This window comes from Neoarius graeffei, chromosome 3 (assembly GCF_027579695.1).
Source record: "Neoarius graeffei isolate fNeoGra1 chromosome 3, fNeoGra1.pri, whole genome shotgun sequence".
Lineage (NCBI taxonomy): Eukaryota > Metazoa > Chordata > Actinopteri > Siluriformes > Ariidae > Neoarius > Neoarius graeffei.
The window spans coordinates 69681972-69705659 of NC_083571.1; the positions used below are offsets into that span (position 1 = coordinate 69681972).

Below are 23688 nucleotides of genomic sequence, written 5' to 3' on the forward strand. Positions count from 1 at the left end.
GAGAGATGTTCAGTAAGAACTTGTAATAAATAAACTCCAGAAAGGTTTCTGCTGATGTTCCTGATGGTTAAAGCTCCACTGATTCTGTCCAGCTGCAGTCGCTCTTTAAATCTCTCACTGATTTCTGTCACAGTTTCTCCTTTAAACACCTGACTGTTCAGTATCTTTCTCTCTGCTTTCTCAGGTCCATAAAGCCACAGAATCTGAGCATCACTCTGAATTCCAGTTATCCCAGTATGGAGAGTTATCGTGGATCCTTCCACTTCCTGCAGTGTGACCGTCTCGTCTCCAGCTGCACACAGTAAACCTGCATCACAGATTCAGCTTCAGATTCATCTTTACACTCACAGACTACACTGTGGGTTAGATTATTATTATTATTATTATTATAATACATTTCGCCCGTAGTCAGCTGGGATAGGCTCCAGCTTGCCTGCGACCCTGTAGAAGGATAAAGCGGCTAGAGATAATGAGATGAGATGAGATTATTATACACTAAAGAGGTTCTCAGCATTTTTTCAGCCATGGAACCTCCACAATGGACTAAAAATCCATTTTCACTTTCTTCATGATGAACTTCTTTGATAAAACTATATTTACAGCTACAGTTTCTTCTGTTGTGAAGGAAAGACACAAACTTACAGCGCAGCAGGAGAAGAGTGCTGAGAGTCCTGATTTCTACTGAAATATTCAGCAGCATGTTTGTTCAGTTGTCCTCAGAGTCTTTATCAGTGAAGAACGTTGTGTTCAGTGCCGTTCTGTTGCTGCTGTACACAATGTTCCCTTACTGTTAGCTCGGCGTCTTTACTGTCCCACATTCATCAGAGTGCTGGGCGGACGTCCTGTCTCAGTGTGTTCAGTCTCTACACGCTCACTACATGCTTTCCTCTCACCAATGTCCATGTACATTTGATAGAATACAGCTTTTTCAGATGGATTTAGTGGAGACGAGGTTTAAAATTCTCTCCTGTGTGTTCGATTCAATTACATTTACAAGCTGTGGAGAAAAACCTGGAGAAAATAATTTCAGTCAAGTTCATTAGAAAATTTATGACTATAATATTACAGATGTTACATTTTAGAAATGGTGAGGTAATTCAAAGTTTTAGACAATCTGCATCTGGAGATTTATTCTGTAAAAAGATTCATTTGGGTCACAACATGAACAGTGAGATCGGACAGAATAATCCCTTCTTTCGTCCTTTCGAGACGTCACAGGCCTTGTTTAAAATATTCAGATGGTGATTTTTGCAGTATCAGGCCATCACCACTTCCCCTTTACTGTGTGAGAGATGGAGAGCTGAACACTGAGAACCAACCACAAACCTCTCCACCAACTCGAACAACGGTCACAGTTTTGTTTTTTCTTTTCTCTGTTCACAGTGAATCACGTTTTCTGTGTGTTTGGAGGTTGTGCATTACAGATAGTAGAAAAATAAACTTGTCAGTATTTATCTCAAACATTGAGGGACCTGAACACTTGTGAAAGTGAAAAGCACGACTCAGCTCTGTAGATTTGTGTCCCGTCGGTTGGATTCAGGGTTAAATGTGAATCTTGAAATCAGATGCAAGATTTTTTTCTGCATTTTGGAGAAATAAGTCAGTTTAAATGTTGCTGCTCCTGATGATATAATGAGAGAGCGTGTGAGATGACGAGACAAACACAAGTTTCAACACCAACAAAACCAGTTCAGACAGGAATCAGTCAGACTCTGGAATCTACTTCCTGTAATATCATCATGAAAATTTTAATTCCTATTAAACCGAATGTGCATGATGTAAACATATCAGTGGTTTCCAGAATACGGTGAACATTTGTGACCAAAACAAAAGAAGGATGATTGAATTATGAGAGTCTCTTCATCACTGAATACAACACGAAGGTTTTCTGCTCTTGATCATCATCTGTTTTTCTGGAAACTTCTTCCTGTCAGAGACAACAGTATATTTCAGTCTCTGAATCAGGGGGAGATTTTATCACTCCTGTGGAACTCATGTGATTTTTCTTTACTGCTAAAACCACTGAAACATTTCACCTCATGATCATTTTCAACAGTTTTATTGAGATGTTTACCTTTTTAACACTCTCTGCACTGCGAGCTGTAAATTCCACCTCAGTGTAAGTCAGTTCCCCAAGTTTTTTCAGAAGCTAAAGATATTTGAAAAAAAAATCTGATTCATGTTAATAAGCAGGGTAAAAAGTCTATACTCAACACAAAAACAGAAAGATCAGTTTCTTGCCTTATGTTTTCTCTTTAGCCAAACCCACACAGGGATGGATATTAATAACAGGAAAACTCCAGTAGATATCAGGACAGGAAGCAGCGAATAGGAACGATCAGTTTGTCCTGAGAACAATACGATATCATCATCAGAGGTGGGTAGTAACGCGCTACATTTACTCCATTACATTTACTTGAGTAACTTTTTGGATGAGGGCGGCACGGTGGTGTAGTGGTTAGCGCTGTCGCCTCACAGCAAGAAGGTCCGGGTTCGAGCCCTGGGGCTGGCGAGGGCCTTTCTGTGTGGAGTTTGCATGTTCTCCCTGTGTCCGCATGGGTTTCCTCCGGGTGCTCCGGTTTCCCCCACAGTCCAAAGACATGCAGGTTAGGTTAACTGGTGACTCTAAATTGAGTGTGAATGGTTGTCTGTGTCTATGTGTCAGCCCTGTGATGACATGGCGACTTGTCCAGGGTGTACCCCGCCTTTTGCCCGTAGTCAGCTGGGATAGGCTCCAGCTTGCCTGCGACCCTGTAGAACAGGATAAAGCGGCTAGAGATAATGAGATGAGATTAACTTTTTGGATGAATTGTACTTGTAAGAGTAGTTTTAATGCAGCATACTTTTTACTTTTACTTGAGTATATTTGTGAAGAAGAAGCGGTACTTTTACTCCGTTACATTGGGCTATATTCTGCTCATTACTCGCTACTTTATGTTTATTGATCCGTGCGATGCGTGGTCTGTTTGTTTATGTTTTGTCGAGACTTCCAGCAGAGGCTCTGTCACATGACAGCATCTCACCAATCAAACGTAGCAGCCAGAGCCATAGTGGGAGGAGCTATGGCTTAACTCCATTTCGCCAATCAAACAGAGCCAAGCCGCCGCGCGCGCCTGCACACAAAATTCCCGCAGCAAGAGCTGTCCAGGTGGAAAAGAGCACGGAAGCAGAAGAGAAATGGCAGAGACAGTGGCCAGCGTTTCTCATCAAGCTGAAGAGGCACACCCCTGGCCACATATACAAACCATGTTCACTCTCCAAACAACAAAAAATAATAGTTATGTTATGCGGTGTCACCATGTGTCTCCCCAAACCAGTGGACGTTTCAGCTTATAAAAACTCAACGTCGAATTTGAGGAAACACATTGCGGTAAGTAGGCTGTGTGCTTTTGGCTGTCTTCGTAGGCAGACATTAGCCCTGTTGTAACATCATAAATAACTGTAATATACATTGTTTTGTGGAAATGTATTGATGCACTGCGGCCTCAGACGGCAATATAACACACACCAGAGAACCAAGAAATAAAACTACAAAAAATCTTCCTAACAATCACTTTTTATTGATGTGAAACCAAAAAATGCTCATGAAAATGAGGTTGCTTGCCTAATGTCAGCTCCTCAATAGCGTTACAGTTGTACACGGCTCTGGCCAAAAACTGGGAATGGAAGACTGGTGAAAACTTACTAAATAACAAAACGCGTAACATATCGTTTGTGAAATCTCCATTTTTCAAGCTACTGTATTTGTTGTGGATTAGAGGGATTTGTGAAGACTTTAGGTGTTTTTTTTTTCTGTGAGATTTGTTTTATTATTTGTCTACAAGTGCTTGTTCACAAAAGGAAGGGCATTAGCTTGTTAGCTTGACCGCTTGCTAGCAATCCCCACCACCACCCAGCCAAGCTGGGCACTGGCAGCTAGTTAGCAACCTTTTTGCTTGTTACTTCCACTTGCTAACTCCTCTGCGAGATGGAGCCAGTAAACAACTTTTTGGGAGATGAAAGGATCAACATCGTTGATCGCATCTTACAGGATTATTTCCAGTCTTTTTCGTACGAGGAGATATTGCTTGTGATGTTCAGCTGCTGTTAAAGCTGAACGGTCACTTCACGGAGTGAACATGCAAGTGCACACACACTTATGGTTTATGTGCAGCCTGCCTTTTTCTTTTTCTTTGTAACCTCTACCCATTGTTTTATGTTACTTTGTAAAGATTTAATTAATTAATATTTAATTTATTATTGTTTTCACCTGTTCATGGCTAAAAGGTCACAGCTTCACAGTGCAAAATTGAGAGCCAGCTGCTGTTAAAGCTGAACAGTCACTTCATGGAGTGAACATGCATGGACACACACACAGTGTTATGGTTTATGTGCAGACTGCCTTGAGCTTCTTACTGTTATTGTTAATACACAGAACTACACACGCAGTTTGTGTGTGAAATATATATGAAATCTCTGCCTGTTATGACATCCTGATCAATAAACAAAAGTTACTCAGCAGTTACCAGAGGTGGGTAGAGTAGCCAAAAATTGTACTCAAGTAAGAGTATTGTTACTTTAGAATAATATTACTCAAGTAAAAGTAAAAAGTAGTCGTCCAATTAATTACTTGAGTAAGAGTAAAAGGTACTAAGTAAGTGAAAAAACTACTCAAGTACTGAGTAACTGCTGAGTAACTTTGTTTATTGATCAGGATGTCATAACAGGCAGAGATTTCATATATATTTCACACAAACTGTGTGTGTGTGTGTAGTTCTGTGTATTAACAATAACAAGAAGCTCAAGGCAGTCTGCACATAAACCATAACACTGTGTGTGTGTTCACTCCGTGAAGTGACTGTTCAGCTTAACAGCAGCTGAACATCACACATAATATCTCCTCGTACGAAAAAGGCTGGAAATAATCCTGTAAGATGCGATCAACGATGTTGATTCTTTCATCTCCAAAAAAGTTGTTTACTGGCTCCATCTCGCAGAGGAGTTAGCAAGTGGAAGTAACAAGCAAAAAGGTTGCTAACTAGCTGCCAGTGCCCAGCTTGGCTGGGTGGTGGTGGGGATTGCTAGCAAGCGGTCAAGCTAACAAGCTAATGCCCTTCCTTTTGTGAACAAGCACTTGTAGACAAATAAAACAAATCTCACAGAAAAAAAAACACCTAAAGTCTTCACAAATCCCTCTAATCCACAACAAATACAGTAGCTTGAAAAATGGAGATTTCACAAACGATATGTTACGCGTTTTCGGTGTTTCCCACAGACCAGGTAGCGATTTGTGGTGCTCCACTGTGCCAATGAGGGAATCGTGCATGGTGGTGTCATGGCGGTCGGTGGAGTCAGTCATTGGGGTGTATGCAAAGTGTTTACAGCAGGTGGTGTTCAAACACACAGTATTTTTTTTCAGAGTCACCTGCTGGGACTATTTTAAAGCTACAAGAAGCATTTGAAATTATTCAGTTCAATCTAAATTATTTTAAGTTCTTTAAGAGAAGACAGCTAAAACAATTTACCAGAACCCTGCCTGGTTTCATTCCTCGACCCAACTTTACATTACAGGGCAGGCCATTAGTTTGCTGGGCTTGATGTTGATGGAAAACCTGTCTTTGAAATTTATGAAAATTACTCACCAAAATTGAAGTTAAAGTTTAGTTTTTAGTAAAAACTAAACTTTAACTTCAATTTTGGTGAGTAATTTTGCACCGATTGCAATTTTTTGGGCCTATTCCGAGTTCCAATTTTCCATGGAGTGTGACCTGCCGATACCGATTTTGGCCAATTCCGATTTCATTTTTTCAAACCACTTCACAGCACACACAAAGACTATATTTTCTTTTTATCTTTTCTTTAATAGAACATTCTGCCAGATTTTCAGTAATAAATTTTCAACACCTCAAAGGTTGAAAACAAACAAAAAGACATTGTTCTTTGTAAAATCTTTCTTCATGTTTGGTATTAAACATTATTAATTCCTGAAATAGGAAATTCACACAAACATTTTTTCTTTTCCCATCCAATATCTCCACAAAAACAACTTCCCCCTCATATTATTATTTGCCTACTGCTATGGAACACACTTTCATAAGCCTATTTATATCTGAAAACTTATGCCTTATAGAACCCATTTCTTCATTCAGTATCAAAATACAAAAATAATTTCCAGTCATACTTATACCATAGCCATTCTATCATCTTTGTCAAATGTTATTTGTAGAGTAATTTCCAATGGAATCAAGTGCAACCAAGGTTGTAAAACAAACAAAAAGACATTTTTTTTTCTCTCTCTTTGTACAAACCTAACTAGATGTTTGGTAATAGGCTAACGTATTAATTCCTGTAATGGGAAATTTACACAACCACAAACATTTTCTTCTTTTCACATCCAATATCTGGCACAAAAAAATCACTATATTTGGATATATAATATATCTAGATATATTTGGATATATAATATATCTAAAAATAGACCGACACGTGGTACACAAGAAGGGGAACCTGCCGATTACATCACGTTTCACTACCGCGCGGAAATTAAAAGGGTAGGTGACTTTGGTCGCAAAATTAATATACTTGTCGTCAAAAAATTGTTTGATATATCATTTTGAAGCTAAAAGATTTCTCTGTCTAGTCATGTTGTCATAAAATATATTGTATTTTATGCCAAAGAATACATCCAATGGTGGAATGGCACTTTAACGGCGCGTGCGCTGGAGCTCGTTAGGCGTGCAGGACTGACACTGTTCTGCGCAAGCGCACTAGAAAGCATGTTCAAGCTGCCAGTGTAGCTGCAGTTTTTTTAGTTGTGAATTACGAGTATTTCCACTTTCATCTCTATGTGATACACAAGTTTTGATCGGCAGAAAATCGGCATATTTTAATTTTGACCGGCCGGTCGCCGGTCATGGCCGATCACGTGAAAATCGGCCGATTCCGATCGGCAGCCGGTCAATCGGTGCATCTCTGGTTTTTACCTTAGTTTTTTGCCTTTTTGGTGGCAATCTTTCAATCATTCTTTAGTTGACATTCAAGGAATAAATTGCAAAAAACAAGCTGGAGGTTTTTATTTTAAATATTGAACTCAACACTTACCTCAACCAATACTAAAATAAAATAAATAGTATAATGTAACAAAATAATAAATAAAATATCAGAATTAGATGTAAGAAACCATTTAAGGTAACACCAAGGCAACTAACAATAATGAAAAAGCATTACCCTAATTGGTGCAAAGCCTGCATGCCCTATCAGAACATTTAATTCTGCGTGGCTTCCTGAAAAAAAACTCCAGTGCCCTATCGTAAGGGAAGTCATTGCTGAAGCGGGATAAATGGGATAATGCAATAAGGCCGGTTCCTCGCGTCAAGCTGCTACTGTCTGCATCAAAATTGGTTTGTAGCCTGACCCACAGATGTCCATTTCCTGTAAGCCAAGAAGGCTATGATAAAGCTCATCACGAGCACGACGACTTTTAAAATAAGGGGTCGGAAGGCGAATCGGGAAGGCTGCGTTATTTTTAATTAGCCTAACAGGCCTACTTGCAGTCCGGGTATATGCGCAACGGCAGGCCTGTGTACACGCCTCTCCGTCTCTCTCTGTGTGGGTGTGTGTGCGTGAACGAGAAGAAAGAGCACTATGAATGAACGGAACGATACGCAACGGAATTTTTTTTTTTCAGAATCGCGAGTCTGATTATGTGGTGATAGGAATCCATTGTGTGGCGCTGCTCAACACAATGGTCTATGTATGGGAAACCCTGGTTTTGTTATTTAGTAAGTTTTCACCAGTCTTCCATTCCCAGTTTTTGACCAGAGCCGTGTACAACTGTAACACTATTGAGGAGCTGACATTAGGCGAGCAACCTTATTTTCATGAGCATTTTTTGGTTTCACATCAATAAAAAGTGATTGTTAGGAAGATTTTTTTTGCAGTTTTATTTCTTGGTTCTCTGGTGTGTGTTATCTTGCCATCTGAGGCCGCAGTGCGTCAATACATTTCCACAAAACAATGTATTTTAGTTATTTATGATGTTACAACAGGGTTAACGTCTGCCTCCGAAGACAGCCAAAAGCACACAGCCTACTTACCGCAATGTGTTTCCTCAAATTCGACGCTGAGTTTTTATAAGCTGAAATGTCCACTGGTTTGGGGAGACACATGTGACACCACATAACATAACTATTTTTTGTTGTTTGGAGAGTGAACATGGTTTGTACAGTGGGGCAAAAAAGTATTTAGTCAGTCACCAATTGTGCAAGTTCTCCCACTTAAAAAGATGAGAGAGGCCTGTAATTTTCATCATAGGTACACTTCAACTATGAGAGACAAAATGAGAAAAAAAATTCCAGAAAATCACATTGTCTGTCTGATTTTTAAAGAATTTATTTGCAAATTATGGTGGAAAAAAAGTATTTGGTCAATAACAAAAGTTCATCTCAATACTTTGTTATATACCCTTTGTTGGCAATGACAGAGGTCAAACGTTTTCTGTAAGTCTTCACAAGGTTTTCACACACTGTTGCTGGTATTTTGGCCCATTCCTCCATGCAGATCTCCTCTAGAGCAGTGATGTTTTGGGGCTGCCGCTGGGCAACACGGACTTTCAACTCCCTCCAAAGATTTTCAATGGGGTTGAGATCTGGAGACGGGCTAGGCCACTCCAGGACCTTGAAATGCTTCTTACGAAGCCACTCCTTCATTGCCCGGGCGGTGTGTTTGGGATCATTGTCATGCTGAAAGACCCAGCCACGTTTCATCTTCAATGCCCTTGCTGAAAGGAAGGAGATTTTCACTCAAAATCTCATGATACATGGCCCCATTCATTCTTTCCTTTACACGGATCAGTCGTCCTGGTCCCTTTGCAGAAAAACAGCCCCAAAGCATGATGTTTCCACCCCCATGCTTCACAGTAGGTATGGTGTTCTTTGGATGCAACTCAGCATTCTTTCTCCTCCAAACACAAGTTGAATTTTTACCAAAAAGTTCTATTTTGGTTTCATCTGACCATATGACATTCTCCCAATCCTCTTCTGGATCATCCAAATGCTCTCTAGCAAGCTTCAGACGGGCCTGGACATGTACTGGCTTAAGCAGGGGGACACATCTGGCACTGCAGTATTTGAGTCCCTGGCGGCGTAGTGTGTTACTGATGGTAGCCGTTGTTACTTTGGTCCCAGCTCTCTGCAGGTCATTCACTAGGTCCCCCCGTGTGGTTCTGGGATTTTTGCTCGCTGTTCTTATAATCATTTTGACCCCATGGGGTGAGATCTTGCGTGGAGCCCCAGATCGAGGGAGATTATCAGTGGTCTTGTATGTCTTCCATTTTCTAATAATTGCTCCCACAGTTGATTTCTTCACACCAAGCTGCTTACCTATTGCAGATTCAGTCTTCCCAGCCTGGTGCAGGTCTACAATTTTGTTTCTGGTGTCCTTTGACAGCTCTTTGGTCTTGGCCATAGTGGAGTTTGGAGTGTGACTGTTTGAGGTTGTGGACAGGTGTCTTTTATACTGATAACGAGTTCAAACAGGTGCCATTAATACAGGTAACGAGTGGAGGACAGAGGCGCCTCTTAAAGAAGTAGTTACAGGTCTGTGAGAGCCAGAAATCTTGCTTGTTTGTAGGTGACCAAATACTTATTTTACCGAGGAATTTACCAATTAATTCATTAAAAATCCTACAATGTGATTTCCTGGATTCTTTCCCCCCATTCTGTCTCTCATAGTTGAAGTGTACCTATGATGAAAATTACAGGCCTCTCTCATCTTTTTAAGTGGGAGAACTTGCGCAATTGGTGGCTGACTAAATACTTTTTTGCCCCACTGTATGTGTGGCCAGGGGTGTGCCTCTTCGGCTTGATGAGAAACGCTGGCCCCTGTCTCTGCCATTTCTCTTCTGCTTCCGTGCTCTTTTCCACCTGGACAGCTCTTGTTGCGGGAATTTTGTGTGTGGGCGGCTTGGCTCTGTTTGATTGGCTAAACGGAGTTAAACAATAGCTCCTCCCACTATGGCTCTGGCTGCTACGTTTGATTGGTGAGATGCTGTCATGTGACAGAGCCTCTGCTGGAAGTCTCGACAAAACATAAACAGACCACGCATCGCACGGATCAATAAAAATAAAGTAGCGAGTAATGAGCAGAATATAGCCCAATGTAACGGAGTAAAAGTACCGCTTCTTCTTCACAAATATACTCAAGTAGGGGCGTCAGAAGCATTTTTAATGTGGGGGGGACACACTGGCGGGGGGTCCTCCGCCAGAAAATTTTTAATTAATTTTCAACAGTAAGTCCTCATTCAACTAGTCCATATATTCATCAGCCTGTTTTTAAACCCACCGCTATGCCTAAGATAATGAGATGAATGTGACACAATTTATCACCAACAATGACTTTATGGGTGCACTTTACTTTTTATTTTGTGTTTTCTATTTAGTTTTAGATGTAACACAACATGCCACTGGGCCAAGCAATAGTGACACTCAACTGTATGTTTAAAAATAAGAATATTCATAATCTCACACAATGAACATGGCATCATGCAAACTTCATAACACAAAATCACACTGTGTCAAGCAACGGTGACACATAAAAAATAACTTCACACAATGAACAGGTGCAATTTTGTTCACCACCAACAGTGACTTTAGTGGGTGCATTTTACTTTTTTTCCGATTTAGCGATACTCATAAAAATGGCATGGCATCATGCAGTCTTCATAACACAAAATTACACTGGGTCAAGCAATGACACAAAAGAGAACTTCACACAATGAACAAGTGCAGTTTTGTCAACCTACATGCAATGGTGGTACTACAGTAGCATTTACAGATTAGCATAACAAATAGATTTATAGATATAACTCCTTCTTATATTGGTGCCACCACAATTTCTACCCCTTCATAACTTTTATCCCCCTTTCCTTCACAATCCACCTGGAATAACATCCATCTCTCTCCATCGCTTTCCTCTCTACTATTCCTTCCCCATACACTGATTTCCCATCTTACTTTCCAGAAAACTGCCAAAGACCAGACAAAACAAGGAATCAATAAATATCATCAGCGCAGACTTGACCTCATTCTTGGCATTACAGTCAGGCAGGCCTACTGGGTTTGAATTAAATGATAGCTAACGTTAAGCTAGCTGATACATCTCCTAACATTGACTAGCCAGCTAACTGCACTAACATTTCCATTGGGACAAAAAAAAAAACCCTGTCCTGTGGGGAAATTCTGACTGACTTTCCGCTTCTTTGTAAAGAATGTCCTTATGTCCATTGTGTCTGGGGAGGAGCAAATACTGCAAACAATTCATCATCAACCAAGAATACCCCCATTAGGCTAAGCTTATTTCACTGTTTAATTGAATATTAATTTAATGTGTCCTAGGGTTAATTTTGAGGGCACATAACAAAAGAATAAGGTTTTAGCAAAAGCTGAGCAATTCCAGCATTATGGACGTGACACTTGAACTCAAAATGGCATCAAATGACCCAGTGCATGTTTTATTGTCTCCCAGTATTTAAACAGGTGTTGCATATTTTAAGGCTGTACCATACTGGAGAAGTGATAGAACAAGAACAATTCCCATAGTACATCTAGGGCATGCCAGAAAATGCCAATAAAAGATGTGTTATGGATGTGACAGAAAAAGTATCACTTTTCTTGGGTTACTGTACATTTTTATCAAACTCTGTGAAATTGTAAACCTAATGTCGAAATGGAGATATCCATTTGATAGAGGAGTCCAAGGTGAATATTAAAAAATCTTTGTTTAAAATATTTTGTATTTCATGCAGAGTTTCGGAAGGAAAAGTCAGCGTTATGGATGTGACGAAATTCCGTTATGGATGTGATGCGTCTGAAATAGACATGGCATATGTTTAGAAAATCAGCAATTTAACCACCATAACCCTTTGAAAAACTCTCTAAATATCAGCTAAAACTATCAAAGTTCTTAAATAATATTTAGGATGGCTATTGTTTTGCTGTTTTGTGGATTTTAGCATACATTTCTGTGGCTTGTGGCAATAATATAGAATTGTACATGATCAAAGTTGATTTTAGCTTGGGGTTTACATTATAAGAAAGAAAGACTGACAGTGACATATTAGGTTGGTTACAAATTGGTTCAACTTATTCACATCTGTAAAATACAGGCCTAGGCATCGGCGTCGCCAGGGGTATTTTACTGGGGCACGTGCCCCAGTATAGATCTGTAGTGCCCCAGTAAAAAAAATCCAGTGACGAAACGCTCTGAATTTTAAACTTGGGAATAGCTGCAATTTAATTAATTCATAACGTGGGGTAGGCTAACCGATGCGCGAAGAAGACCATCTACAATGCTTTTACATTGGTAGTTTTGGCTGGCCTCGCGCACACTAAGCAATGTGAAAAAAGTGTGCGCGTGACATGAGTAACATCTTGGTTGCTATGGGGACCGCAGACTCCAGCAGCCCTCAGATGCAATGAAATTCAGAGCAGGGGAAACCATCTCTCCGTGTTTTTCAACTGTTTACAGGTTAGTAGACAGTAATTCCACTGTCATTTTTGTAACACGCACACACACACACACACACACACAGTGGTGCTTTTAGAGGCTTTTGGATTGTGTTTAGAGATGTTCAATGCTGAAAATGCGTGTGCTTACAAAGATATGTTTGGTGATTTAAAAGGTATCAAGTGTGAATACTGTTGGCCATTAAGTACTCTTGGTTGAGTTTAAAAACTCGGCGGTGTTGTATTGTATGTTAATATGTTCTTTTACAATATTACCAACAGTATAAGTATTACATTGCTATTATCACAAATGTTGCAAATATTCATACTGTTATTATTAAATGATTGACCTGGATTCAGTGTCCTCATAATCATTTTGAGTTTTACAGCTCTAGTGACTAGTTTTAAGCAGGCCGTTTCTAAATATAAATATCAATATATAAATATATATTACATAAAATGTAATATATATTATATAAAAAATATAAATATAAATATAGTGCAAAATTTTTAGCTCGCGCGCTTCGCGCGCTCGCATACATTTCCTGTGCCCCTTTTGTGCCCCAGTATGGTCTTGGGTCTAGTGACGCCCCTGGGCCTAGGTGATATCTCTGGGAGTGGTTTTGATGTATTACATGTTGCTTTATTTTTGCATGGTGAGGTTGACATTTACATGGAATTGCCCAGCTAGACATTGTGAGGTTGCAATGGGGCTGACGTCACCTCCTCCACTTTCCAGCAGCTGCACCAACATTTCTGTGCTCGCGCTGAGATTCACTTCACTCGCGCGCGGTGAGCTGTTGTAGGGAGCGCCCGGAAAACCCGGAGTGGATTTTCAGTGCTCTGTGTTTTCTCTTATCGATCAAGTGGAATGGATTCTTTCACGAAGCAATAGAAACGGCGCTGGGTGAACTCATATTTTATGTTAAATGTGGGGGGGTCCAAACGAAGAATTATGAAATGTGAGGGGGACATGTCCCCTTCACATTCAATGGTGGCGACGCCCATGTACTCAAGTAAAAAGTATGCTGCATTAAAACTACTCTTACAAGTACAATTCATCCAAAAAGTTACTCAAGTAAATGTAACGGAGTAAATGTAGCGCGTTACTACCCACCTCTGGCAGTTACTCAGTACTTGAGTAGTTTTTTCACTTGGTACTTTTTACTCTTACTCAAGTAAATAATTGGACGACTACTTTTTACTTTTACTTGAGTAATATTATTCTAAAGTAACAATACTCTTACTTGAGTACAATTTTTGGCTACTCTACCCACCTCTGAATCATAAACATCGGGAAAAAAAATCTCCCTGTGACACACATGGGCTGGGCAATGTGACAAAAATATCAAAACCCAATCCTCTCTGACGTACCTGAGTTATAATAACAGAGCTGTGCGATGTTGAGAGAAGTTGTTTTATTGATGGCAGGGTTTGCAGACACACAGATATAAGAGTTCCTGTTATTCTCTGGGTGTTGTATCTGAAGTGTGAGATTGAGGGGAACACGGAGATCTGTGTTATTGGTGATGGAGATTCTCTCATTCTCTCTGTACCAGGATAACTTCACATCTTCTCCATTCTCCACAGAGCACAGGAGGAAACACGACTCTGTAGAAGACACGCTTTGGTTTCCTCTTTGATTTCTGATTACTGGAGCTGATACTGGAGCTGAGAAACAGAAGCACAGATTAATAACATAAGTCATGTAAAGCAACATGGAAGATAATGTTTGATTATACAGTTGTGGTCAGAAGTTTACATACAGTGACATGAATGTCATCTTGGATATGAGTGTAATGGCAATATTTGGGCTTTCAGTAATTTCTTTGAACTGTTCTTTTTCTGTGGTAGAATGATTGTACAGCATACATATTTAATTTAAAAAAACACTTAAATTTAGTGCACAAGTTTTAATTTTCGTTGGGTTTTATGAAATCAACACAGGGTCTAAATTATACATACAGTGTCAATATGCGCTCACTTAGATTATTAATTCAGAGGTGTTGAAACTTCCAAAATGTCTCTTATCTTGCCAAGGGCAAGGTCTCTTAACTTTCTGTTAGTGATTATGATTGACTACAGCTGGTAGCTTCTCTGTGCCTTCATAAAAAGGGTTTGTTTAAAGCACCATTGGCTTGACCAACACACAGTCTTCTTCTTCTGGCTGCTCCCGATTAGGGGTCGCTACGGCGGATCTTTTATCTCCATGGCTCCCTGTCTTCCGCATCCTTCTCTACCACACCTGCCACTTTCATGTCCTCTCTCACCACATCCATGTATCTCCTCTTTGGCCTTCCTCGTTTTCGTGTGCCTGACAGCTCCATCCTCAACGTTCTCCTTCCAACATGTTCTGCATCTCTTCTCAGGATATGCCCATATCATCTCAGTCTCATCTCTCTTAGCTTAATTCCCAAGCTCTCCACATGTGCTGTCCCTCTTATGTGCTCGTTCCTTATCCTGTCCAACCTTGTCACTCCCATCACAAACTTTAACATCCTCAACTCCACCACCTCCAACTTTGCCTCCTGTCTCTTCATTAAGGGTACTGTCTCCAATCCATACATCATAAAATGGGAAAATCTGAAAAGATCAGTGCAGTTCTGAGAAAGAGGATCACCGATATACACAACTCCAGAATGTCTCTTGGAGCCATTTCTAAACACCTGCAAATTAGATCAGTTCAAACAATTGTATCCAAGTTACTGTGAGGTGTAGTCACTTTGCAGAGCCACTTTGCTTCAAGAAAACCCAAACAGTCACTCTCAGCTGAAAGGAAATTGGTTTGGATGGTCAGGAACAACCTGGGAACCACCATGGCACAGCCCTGCCATGAACTGGAAGCTGATGGATCACTGTCTACAATTCAGTTCACCATGGATTAAGTGGCTGCTATCCAAGAAATGACGCCCTGCTCCAAAATTGACACCTTCAATCTTAACTAAAGTTTAAAGCTGAACACACGGACAAAGAAAAAGCCTTCTGGAGGATAGCTGTATGGTCAGATGAGACAACGATTGAGGTGTTTGGCCACAATGACCACCATGTACAGAGGGACACTGTACCAGCTGGTGGTGGTAGGATCATCATGCTCTGGGGCTGTTTTGCTGCCAGTGGAACTGATTCATTGAACAAAGTGGATGGAATAATGAAGATGAAGGACTACCTCAGAATTCTTCAGGATAAACCATCAGTAACTTGGACATGACTTGGGACTTAAAACAGGACAATGATCCCAAACATGCATCAGAGCTGGTTGTGGAGGATAAAGCAGGCTAACATTAAGCTTAAAACAAGTCCTGACTTCAACCCTATTGAAAATATATGGAGCGTGCTTTAAGTCGAGTCCATGCCAAGAAAAATAATAATAATTGAACTCTACCAAGAAAATTCCATGAAAATTCGTGAAATATCCAACAAGAATTCTGCCAGAAGCTTGTTCGTGGTAAACAAAAATGTTTGGTCAAGGTGAATCTTGTAAAGACATTTTACCCAAATATTATGTAGGTGTGTTGTATGTATATTTTTGACTTTGTATGTATAATTTTGACCCTGTGTTGTGTTCAGAAAACCCAAAGAAAATCAAAACTTGTGCATGAAATTCTAGTGCTTTTTTTAGTTAAAGATGTATGCTGGACAGGGCGGCACGGTGGTGTAGTGGTTAGCACTGTCGCCTCACAGCAAGAAGGTCCGGGTTTGAGCCCCGTGGCCGGCGAGGGCCTTTCTGTGGGGAGTTTGCATGTTCTCCCTGTGTCCATGTGGGTTTCCTCCGGGTGCTCCGGTTTCCCCCACAGTCCAAAGACATGCAGGTTAGGTTAAAGTGCCATTCCACCATTGGATGTATTTTTTTGGCATAAAATACAATATATTTTATGACAACATGACTAGACAGAGAAATCTTTTAGCTTCAAAATGATATATCAAACATAATTTTTTGACAATGACAAGTATATTAATTTTGCGACCAAAGTCACCTACCCTTTTAATTTCTGCGCGGTAGTGAAACGTGATGTCATCGGCAGGTTCCCCTTCTTGTGTACCACGTCACGTGTGACATGGCACAGATTATCAGCAATGGCGGACAGAACGCGATTGTCAGCTTCGGAAAAGAAGCGAAGGAAAATAGCAAGTGATGCCCAAAGGAGACGGTCAATGGTGAATATCGGCACAGCAATCGACAAGTGGAAATCGCGTTCTATCCACCATTGCTGATAATCTGTGCCACGTCACACGTGACGTGGTACACAAGAAGGGGAACCTGCCGATGACATCACGTTTCACTACCGCACGGAAATTAAAAGGGTAGGTGACTTTGGTCGCAAAATTAATATACTTGTCGCTGTCAAAAAATTATGTTTGATATATCATTTTGAAGCTAAAAGATTTCTCTGTCTAGTAATGTTGTCATAAAATATATTGTATTTTATGCCAAAGAATACATCCAATGGTGGAATGGCACTTTAACTGGTGACTCTAAATTGACCGTAGATGTGAATGTCAGTGTGAATGGTTGTCTGTGTCTATGTGTCAGCCCTGTGATGACCTGGCGACTTGTCCAGGGTGTACCCCGCCTTTCGCCCGTAGTCAGCTGGGATAGGCTCCAGCTTGCCTGCGACCCTGTAGAACAGGATAAAGCGGCTAGAGATAATGAGATGAGATGAGATGAGATGAGATGAGATGAGATGAGATGAGATGAGATGAGATGAGATGTATGCTGGACAATCATTCTGCCACAGAAAAAGAACAGTTCAAAGAAATTACTGAAAGCCCAAATATTGCCATAAAATTCATATCCAAGATAACATTCATGTCACTGTATGTAAAATTCTGACCACAACTGTACAACAGAAAGAAAAGCTTCTTAACTGCTCAAACATCTACAAACTCTCCAGAATGCAGGGGACATACAGACATAAAAGATGAAAGAGAGTTTATTCAGGCAAACTAAAAGACAAATCTAAATTGTGATGCAGAAAACAGAGTAAAAACAAAACAAAACCCTGCAATTGTCAGGCGAGAAACAAACAGGATTTTGGAAGCAATATCAGAAAGCAATGTCCAAAACCCAGAATCTGCAGAACAATAAGAAAGTCTGGGTAAAGTCAGAAAGCTGAAGTCCTGAAATACTGAGCTGTGAGACTGAAGTGATTGTGAGTAGGTGAGTGCAAACAGTAACCAGGAAACTGTGAGCGGTGAAGTGCAGGATGGGTTTTGTAGTCCATGGCGGCCATATTTGAAGGCCACTGAATTCTGGAAAGTGGAGTTGCAGGTGCAGACGTGACAAAAACATGTATTCGTTATTTTTATTCACTGTTACAATTCCTGAGAATTCTGAATTCATTTTCCAGGACAAATTGACCGACTGCATTCCTACAACTTTGTACCTCATGACTCCTTGGGCTCTGATTGAATATTTTTGTAATTCTGAAGTGATGAGTCTGAACATGGACAGGAAGGAGACATGAAACACTTTTACTCACCATAAACACTGACACTAAAAGTCCTGGATGAGAGACGTCCAGTAAGAACTTGTAATAAATAAACTCCAGAAAGGTTTCTGCTGATGTTCCTGATGGTTAAAGCTCCACTGATTCTGTCCAACTGCAGTCGCTCTTTAAATCTCTCACTGATTTCTGTCACAGTTTTTCCATTAAACACCTGAGTAATCAGTATCTTTTCCTCTCCTTTCTCAGGTCCATAAAACCACTGAATCTGAACATCACTCTGAATTCCAGTTATCCCAGTATGGAGAGTTATAGTGATTCCTTCCACTTCCTGCAGTGTGACCGTCTCATCTCCAGCTGCACACAGTAAACCTGCATCACAGATTCAGCTTCATCTTTTATTTCACAGACTACACCGTGGATTGGATTATTATTATTATTATTATTATTATTATTATGTTTTAATTATTGTTATACACGAAAGTGGTTCTCAGCCTTTTTTCAGCAATGGAACCTCCACAATTTGTAAAAATCCACTTTCACCTGCTTCATGATGAACTTATTTGATAAAACTATATTTACAGCTACAGTTTCTTCTGTTGTGAAGGAAAGACACAAACTTACAGCGCAGCAGGAGAAGAGTCCTGAAAGTCCTGATTTCTACTGAAATATTCAGCAGCATGTTTGTTCAGTTGTCCTCAGAGTCTTTATCAGTGAAGAACGTTGTGTTCAGTGGCGTTCTGTAGCTGCTGTACACAATGTTCCCTTACTGTTAGCTCGGCGTCTTTACTGTCCCACATTCATCAGAGTGCTGGGCGGACGTCCTGTCTCAGTGTGTTCAGTCTCTACACGCTCACTACATGCTTTCCTCTCACCAGTGTCCATGTACATTTGATAGAAAACAGCTTTTTCAGATGGATTTAGTGGAGATGAGATTTAAAATTCTCTCCTGTGTGTTTGATTCAATTACATTTGCAAGATGTGGAGAAAAACCTGGAGAAAATATTTCAGTCGAGTTCATGAGAAAAATTATGACTTCATAATATTACAGATGTTACTTTTTAGAAATAGTGAGCTCATTGAAAGTTTTAGACGATCTGCATCTGGAGATTTATTCTGTAAAAAGATTAATTTGGGTCACAACATGAACAGAGAGTTTAGATCGGACAGAATAATCCCTTCTTTCGTCCTTTTGAGATGTCACAGGCCTTGTGTAAAATATTCAGATGGTGATTTTTGCAGTATCGGGCCATCACCACTTCCCCTTTACTGTGTGAGAGACGGAGAGCTGAACACTGAGAACCAACCACAAACCTCTCCACCAACTAGAACAACGGTCACAGTTTTGTTTTTTCTTTTCTCTGTTCATCGTGAAACACTTTTCCTGTGTTTTTGGAAATTGTGCATTACAGATGGTGGAAGATAGGAACCCTGAACACGTGTCAGAATTTATCTGAAACATTTTGGTGTTTGCTAAAGCGAAAAACACGACTAAGCTCTGTAGATTTGTGTCCCGTCAGCTGGGATTCAGCTTTAAATGTGAATCTGTATCAAATTACCTGAGCAGTTTACAGGTCAAATAGTGAATCGACAGCAACAGAAAACTATTGGAACTTTGGTAATGAAAAATTCACTTCCATTTTATTTGTATCGTGATTTTAACTCTCGACCTGGTTATAAAGCAGCTTTACAGAAATCTTGAAGTAGATTGAGATTCTTATGCAGCAGCAGCTCCATCAGTGAACTGACAACCTGCACTGTGCACAAAACTCTTCAGTGACACTGCTGTTTGGGACGACGGGAAAATGGTGGAGAAACTGTTACTATGGCTCCTGAAAATGGAGATGAACATTTTAGTACAATTATTGCTGTGTTTTCACCTTTCCTCGCCAACAGAATAAACTGGACCTGTAAATATAACGTTGTACAAAAAACTTACTCATGCTGAAGGTGAAAGCGGACAATTAATAAACCACAGAATTTTTCTGAAGAACATAAGAACTGTGAAGAACTTTATTGTAATTCTTTGTATGCTGGATGTAATGAATTTTCCTTGAATCTGACGGAGCCAAAGCTGTGAGTCTGGGACGGACCTGTTTTCTGTTGTTGTCCTGTTTTTGTTGAGATGGAGAAAGTGTGCTGAAAAGCACAGAACGATAAAACGCAGGTCTGGAGCTGGGCTAAAATTCATCCTGCCTCCTGAGTCTTCTTCCACACCCTCACACACCGAGGTTCTACTTACTGCTTTGTGAAATCACAATCACATCATTTTCCACAATGTTGAGATCAAAGACTGGGTTTTCATTTTCTAATGTGGAACTAACCTCTGAATAAACTGGAGAATATCCTCAGAAATACAATACAAGATACAGCAGAGCTGCAGGACGTAATAATGTGTGTTACAGAACAGATTCAGTGGTTCAATCAACCGGAGAAAGGAGATGAAATTATACTGATCAGTCAGGTGTTTAAAGGAGAAACTGTGACAGAAATCAGTGAGAGATTTAAAGAGCGACTGCAGCTGGACAGAATCAGTGGAGCTTTAACCATCAGGAACATCAGCAGAAACCTTTCTGGAGTTTATTTATTACACGTCATCGCTGATCGTCTCTCATCCAGGACTTTCACTGTCAATGTTTACTGTGAATAAAAGTGTTTCATGTGAACCTACTGCTTCATAACTTCATGAACCCCAAAGTCCAGGTTGAGCTCTTTGGAGTCAAACTGCATCAGGAACATCATTTACAGATGAATCTGCCCTGAAATAATCATTTTACACCACAGTGCTGTTGAACTCTGGACTCTTTTTGGTCAGAAAGTATCACGGCTCCAGTTTCCCTGCAACCAACAACTGATAAGGGGAATAGATGATGGATGGATGGACAGACTCTCTTTACACCACTTGATTACATGGTTCACTACGTTTCACTTTTTTTAGTTTTATTAAATCACAAGACTTTTAATATTCCTCATTTGAAACCTTTAAAAAATAAACTGTTCAGCTTTACAGTATTTTTCTTTCCTCACTGTTAGAGTGAAAAATAAAAATTGACTTCACTGCAGGAAACTAACCCATTAAAAAACAGTATGTTCAACTTTTGATTACATTTTGAGTCCCAGTGAAAACAAAAGCTGCCTAAAGTTTCCACTCGAGGCACCAAATGTGTCGCAGCAGCGCCTGAGTCAGTGGAGACGGCTGAGTCTCTCTGTCAAACATTTACACTGAATAAAAAACTGACTGAAATTATTTAATTCAGCATTGGTTTCATGTGATTGAACTGAGTGAACATGAACACCCTTTGTTTTTGTCCCTCCATCATTGGGTTCCTGGTGTTGTGAGATGAACATTCGCTGCTGTGCCGTTATACTGCACTGTTCATTTTCATCCTGCACTCATTTCTTCACATCAGCACCAACATCCTCAGGAGATTTTATAACCTCACTGAATCACATCTATAGGACATGAACTGATCTCATTCACTCGACATCACCGAACCATGGAATTAGTAATTGTTCAAATTAAACTGAGGTGGGAAAAGAACCAGGAACTCACAAAACAAACCAACATTTAGACAAAACACTGAGAGGGAAATAAACACCAAGCAACTAATGAGAGAAACTAATCAGGTGAAACCCAGTTCAGGTTCCCAAACACAACAACTCATCCAGACAAGAAAAGAAGCTGCTGAAAAAGAGAGATGGCGCCCTCTGGTGGTTTGGGGGAGATTGTCCATTGTGGACAGAACAACTTCCCACAGACCTACAGCCAAGACACGCCTTCCAGGGGTGGAGCCAGGAAGAAGTTTTTTCACCTCAATTGTCAACATAAAAGAAAGTAATTTGCCAATAATATACTTGAACTGTTTGACACCAAACCACTGATTTTACTCTAACTGAAGTAATTTTCTGGATCATTACATTTACTGAAGTGAATTATTACTCCAGGAGCAGAACTTTTCCTCGACTCTGTTTTATCCTCTTTCCTCCACTGCAGCCTCATATTTAATCCTGATATGAAGCATCTAATTTCTCATCTCATCTCATTATCTCTAGCCGCTTTATCCTTCTACAGGGTCGCAGGCAAGCTGGAGCCTATCCCAGCTGACTACGGGCGAAAGGCGGGGTACACCCTGGACAAGTCGCCAGGTCATCACAGGGCTGACACATAGACACAGACAACCATTCACACTCACATTCACACCTACGGTCAATTTAGAGTCACCAGTTAACCTAACCTGCATGTCTTTGGACTGTGGGGGAAACCGGAGCACCCGGAGGAAACCCACGCGGACACGGGGAGAACATGCAAACTCCACACAGAAAGGCCCTCGCCGGCCCCGGGGCTCGAACCCGGACCTTCTTGCTGTGAGGCGACAGCGCTAACCACTACACCACCGTGCCACCCAGCATCTAATTTTCTGTACTGAATGCAGTGAGATGAGCTAAAAGCAGGCATGCAGAGTATTCATCTGCATTTCACTGTGAGGTTATTAAAAATAAAAATTTACCAAAGGAAACATTAAAATACTCCTTGAAAGGTTGAAAGGTCATGGACTGAGTGTGTGGTTATGTACAGAGATGACACAGGAGCAGAGAGAACAAACTTAGCTTGGATCTAATTACACTTTGTGAAGAGTAATTTATATTTAAAATATAAAATGTACTCACCATAAACACTGACACTGAAAGTCCTAGATGAGAGATGTTCAGTAAGAACGTGTAATAAATAAACTCCAGAAAGGTTTCTGCTGATGTTCCTGATGGTTAAAGCTCCACTGATTCTGTCCAGCTGCAGTCGCTCTTTAAATCTCTCACTGATTTCTGTCACAGTTTTTCCATTAAACACCTGACTGTTTAATATCTTTCTCTCTGCTTTCTCAGGTCCATAAAGCCACAGAATCTGAGCGTCACTCTGAATTCCAGTTATCCCGGTATGGAGAGTTATAGTGGTTCCTTCCACTTCCTGCAGTGTGACCGTCTCGTCTCCAGCTGCACACAGTAAACCTGCATCACAGATTCAGATTCATCTTTACACTCACAGACTACACTGTGTGTCAGATTATTATTATTATTATTATTATTATTATACACTAAAGTGGTTCTCTGCCTTTTTTCAGCCATGGAACCTCCACAGTGGACTAAAAATCCATTTTCATTTTCACCTTCTTCATGATGAACTTATTTGATAAAACTATATTTACAGCTACAGTTTCTTCTGTTGTGAAGGAAAGACACAAACTTACAGCGCAGCAGGAGAAGAGTCCTGAGAGTCCTGATTTCTACTGAAATATTCAGCAGCATGTTTATTCAGTTGTCCTCAGAGTCTTTATCAGTGAAGAACGTTGTGTTCAGTGGCATTCTGTTGCTGCTGTACACAATGTTCCCTTACTGTTAGCTCGGCGTCTATACTGTCCCACATTCATCAGAGTGCTGGGCGGACGTCCTGTCTCAGTGTGTTCAGTCTCTACACACTCACTACATGCTTTCCTCTCACCAATGTCCATGTACATTTGATAGAAAACAGCTTTTTCAGATGGATTTAGTGGAGACGAGGTTTAAAATTCTCTCCTGTGTGTTCGATTCAATTACATTTGCAAGATGTGGAGAAAAACCTGGAGAGAATAATTTCAGTCGAGTTCATTCGAAAATTTATGACTTTATAATATTACAGATGTTACATTTTAGAAATAGTGAGCTCATTCAAAGTTTTAGATGATCTACATCTGGAGATTTATTCTGTATAAATATTAATTTGGGTCACA

General features: G+C 40.3%; 1 protein-coding gene across 1 annotated transcript; it reads right to left on the bottom strand.

Annotated features, from left to right (window-relative positions):
* Positions 1-1846: 1846 nt before the first annotated feature.
* LOC132882591 (signaling lymphocytic activation molecule-like) lies at positions 1847-23227 on the bottom strand. The gene is made up of 6 exons (XM_060915681.1): positions 23170-23227; positions 22595-22930; positions 13857-14153; positions 2242-2348; positions 2075-2149; positions 1847-1927 (listed from the first exon to the last, which is right to left on the bottom strand). Exons 1-6 carry the CDS (start codon positions 23225-23227, stop codon positions 1847-1849), a joined length of 954 nt encoding a protein of 317 aa, XP_060771664.1.
* Positions 23228-23688: the final 461 nt, after the last annotated feature.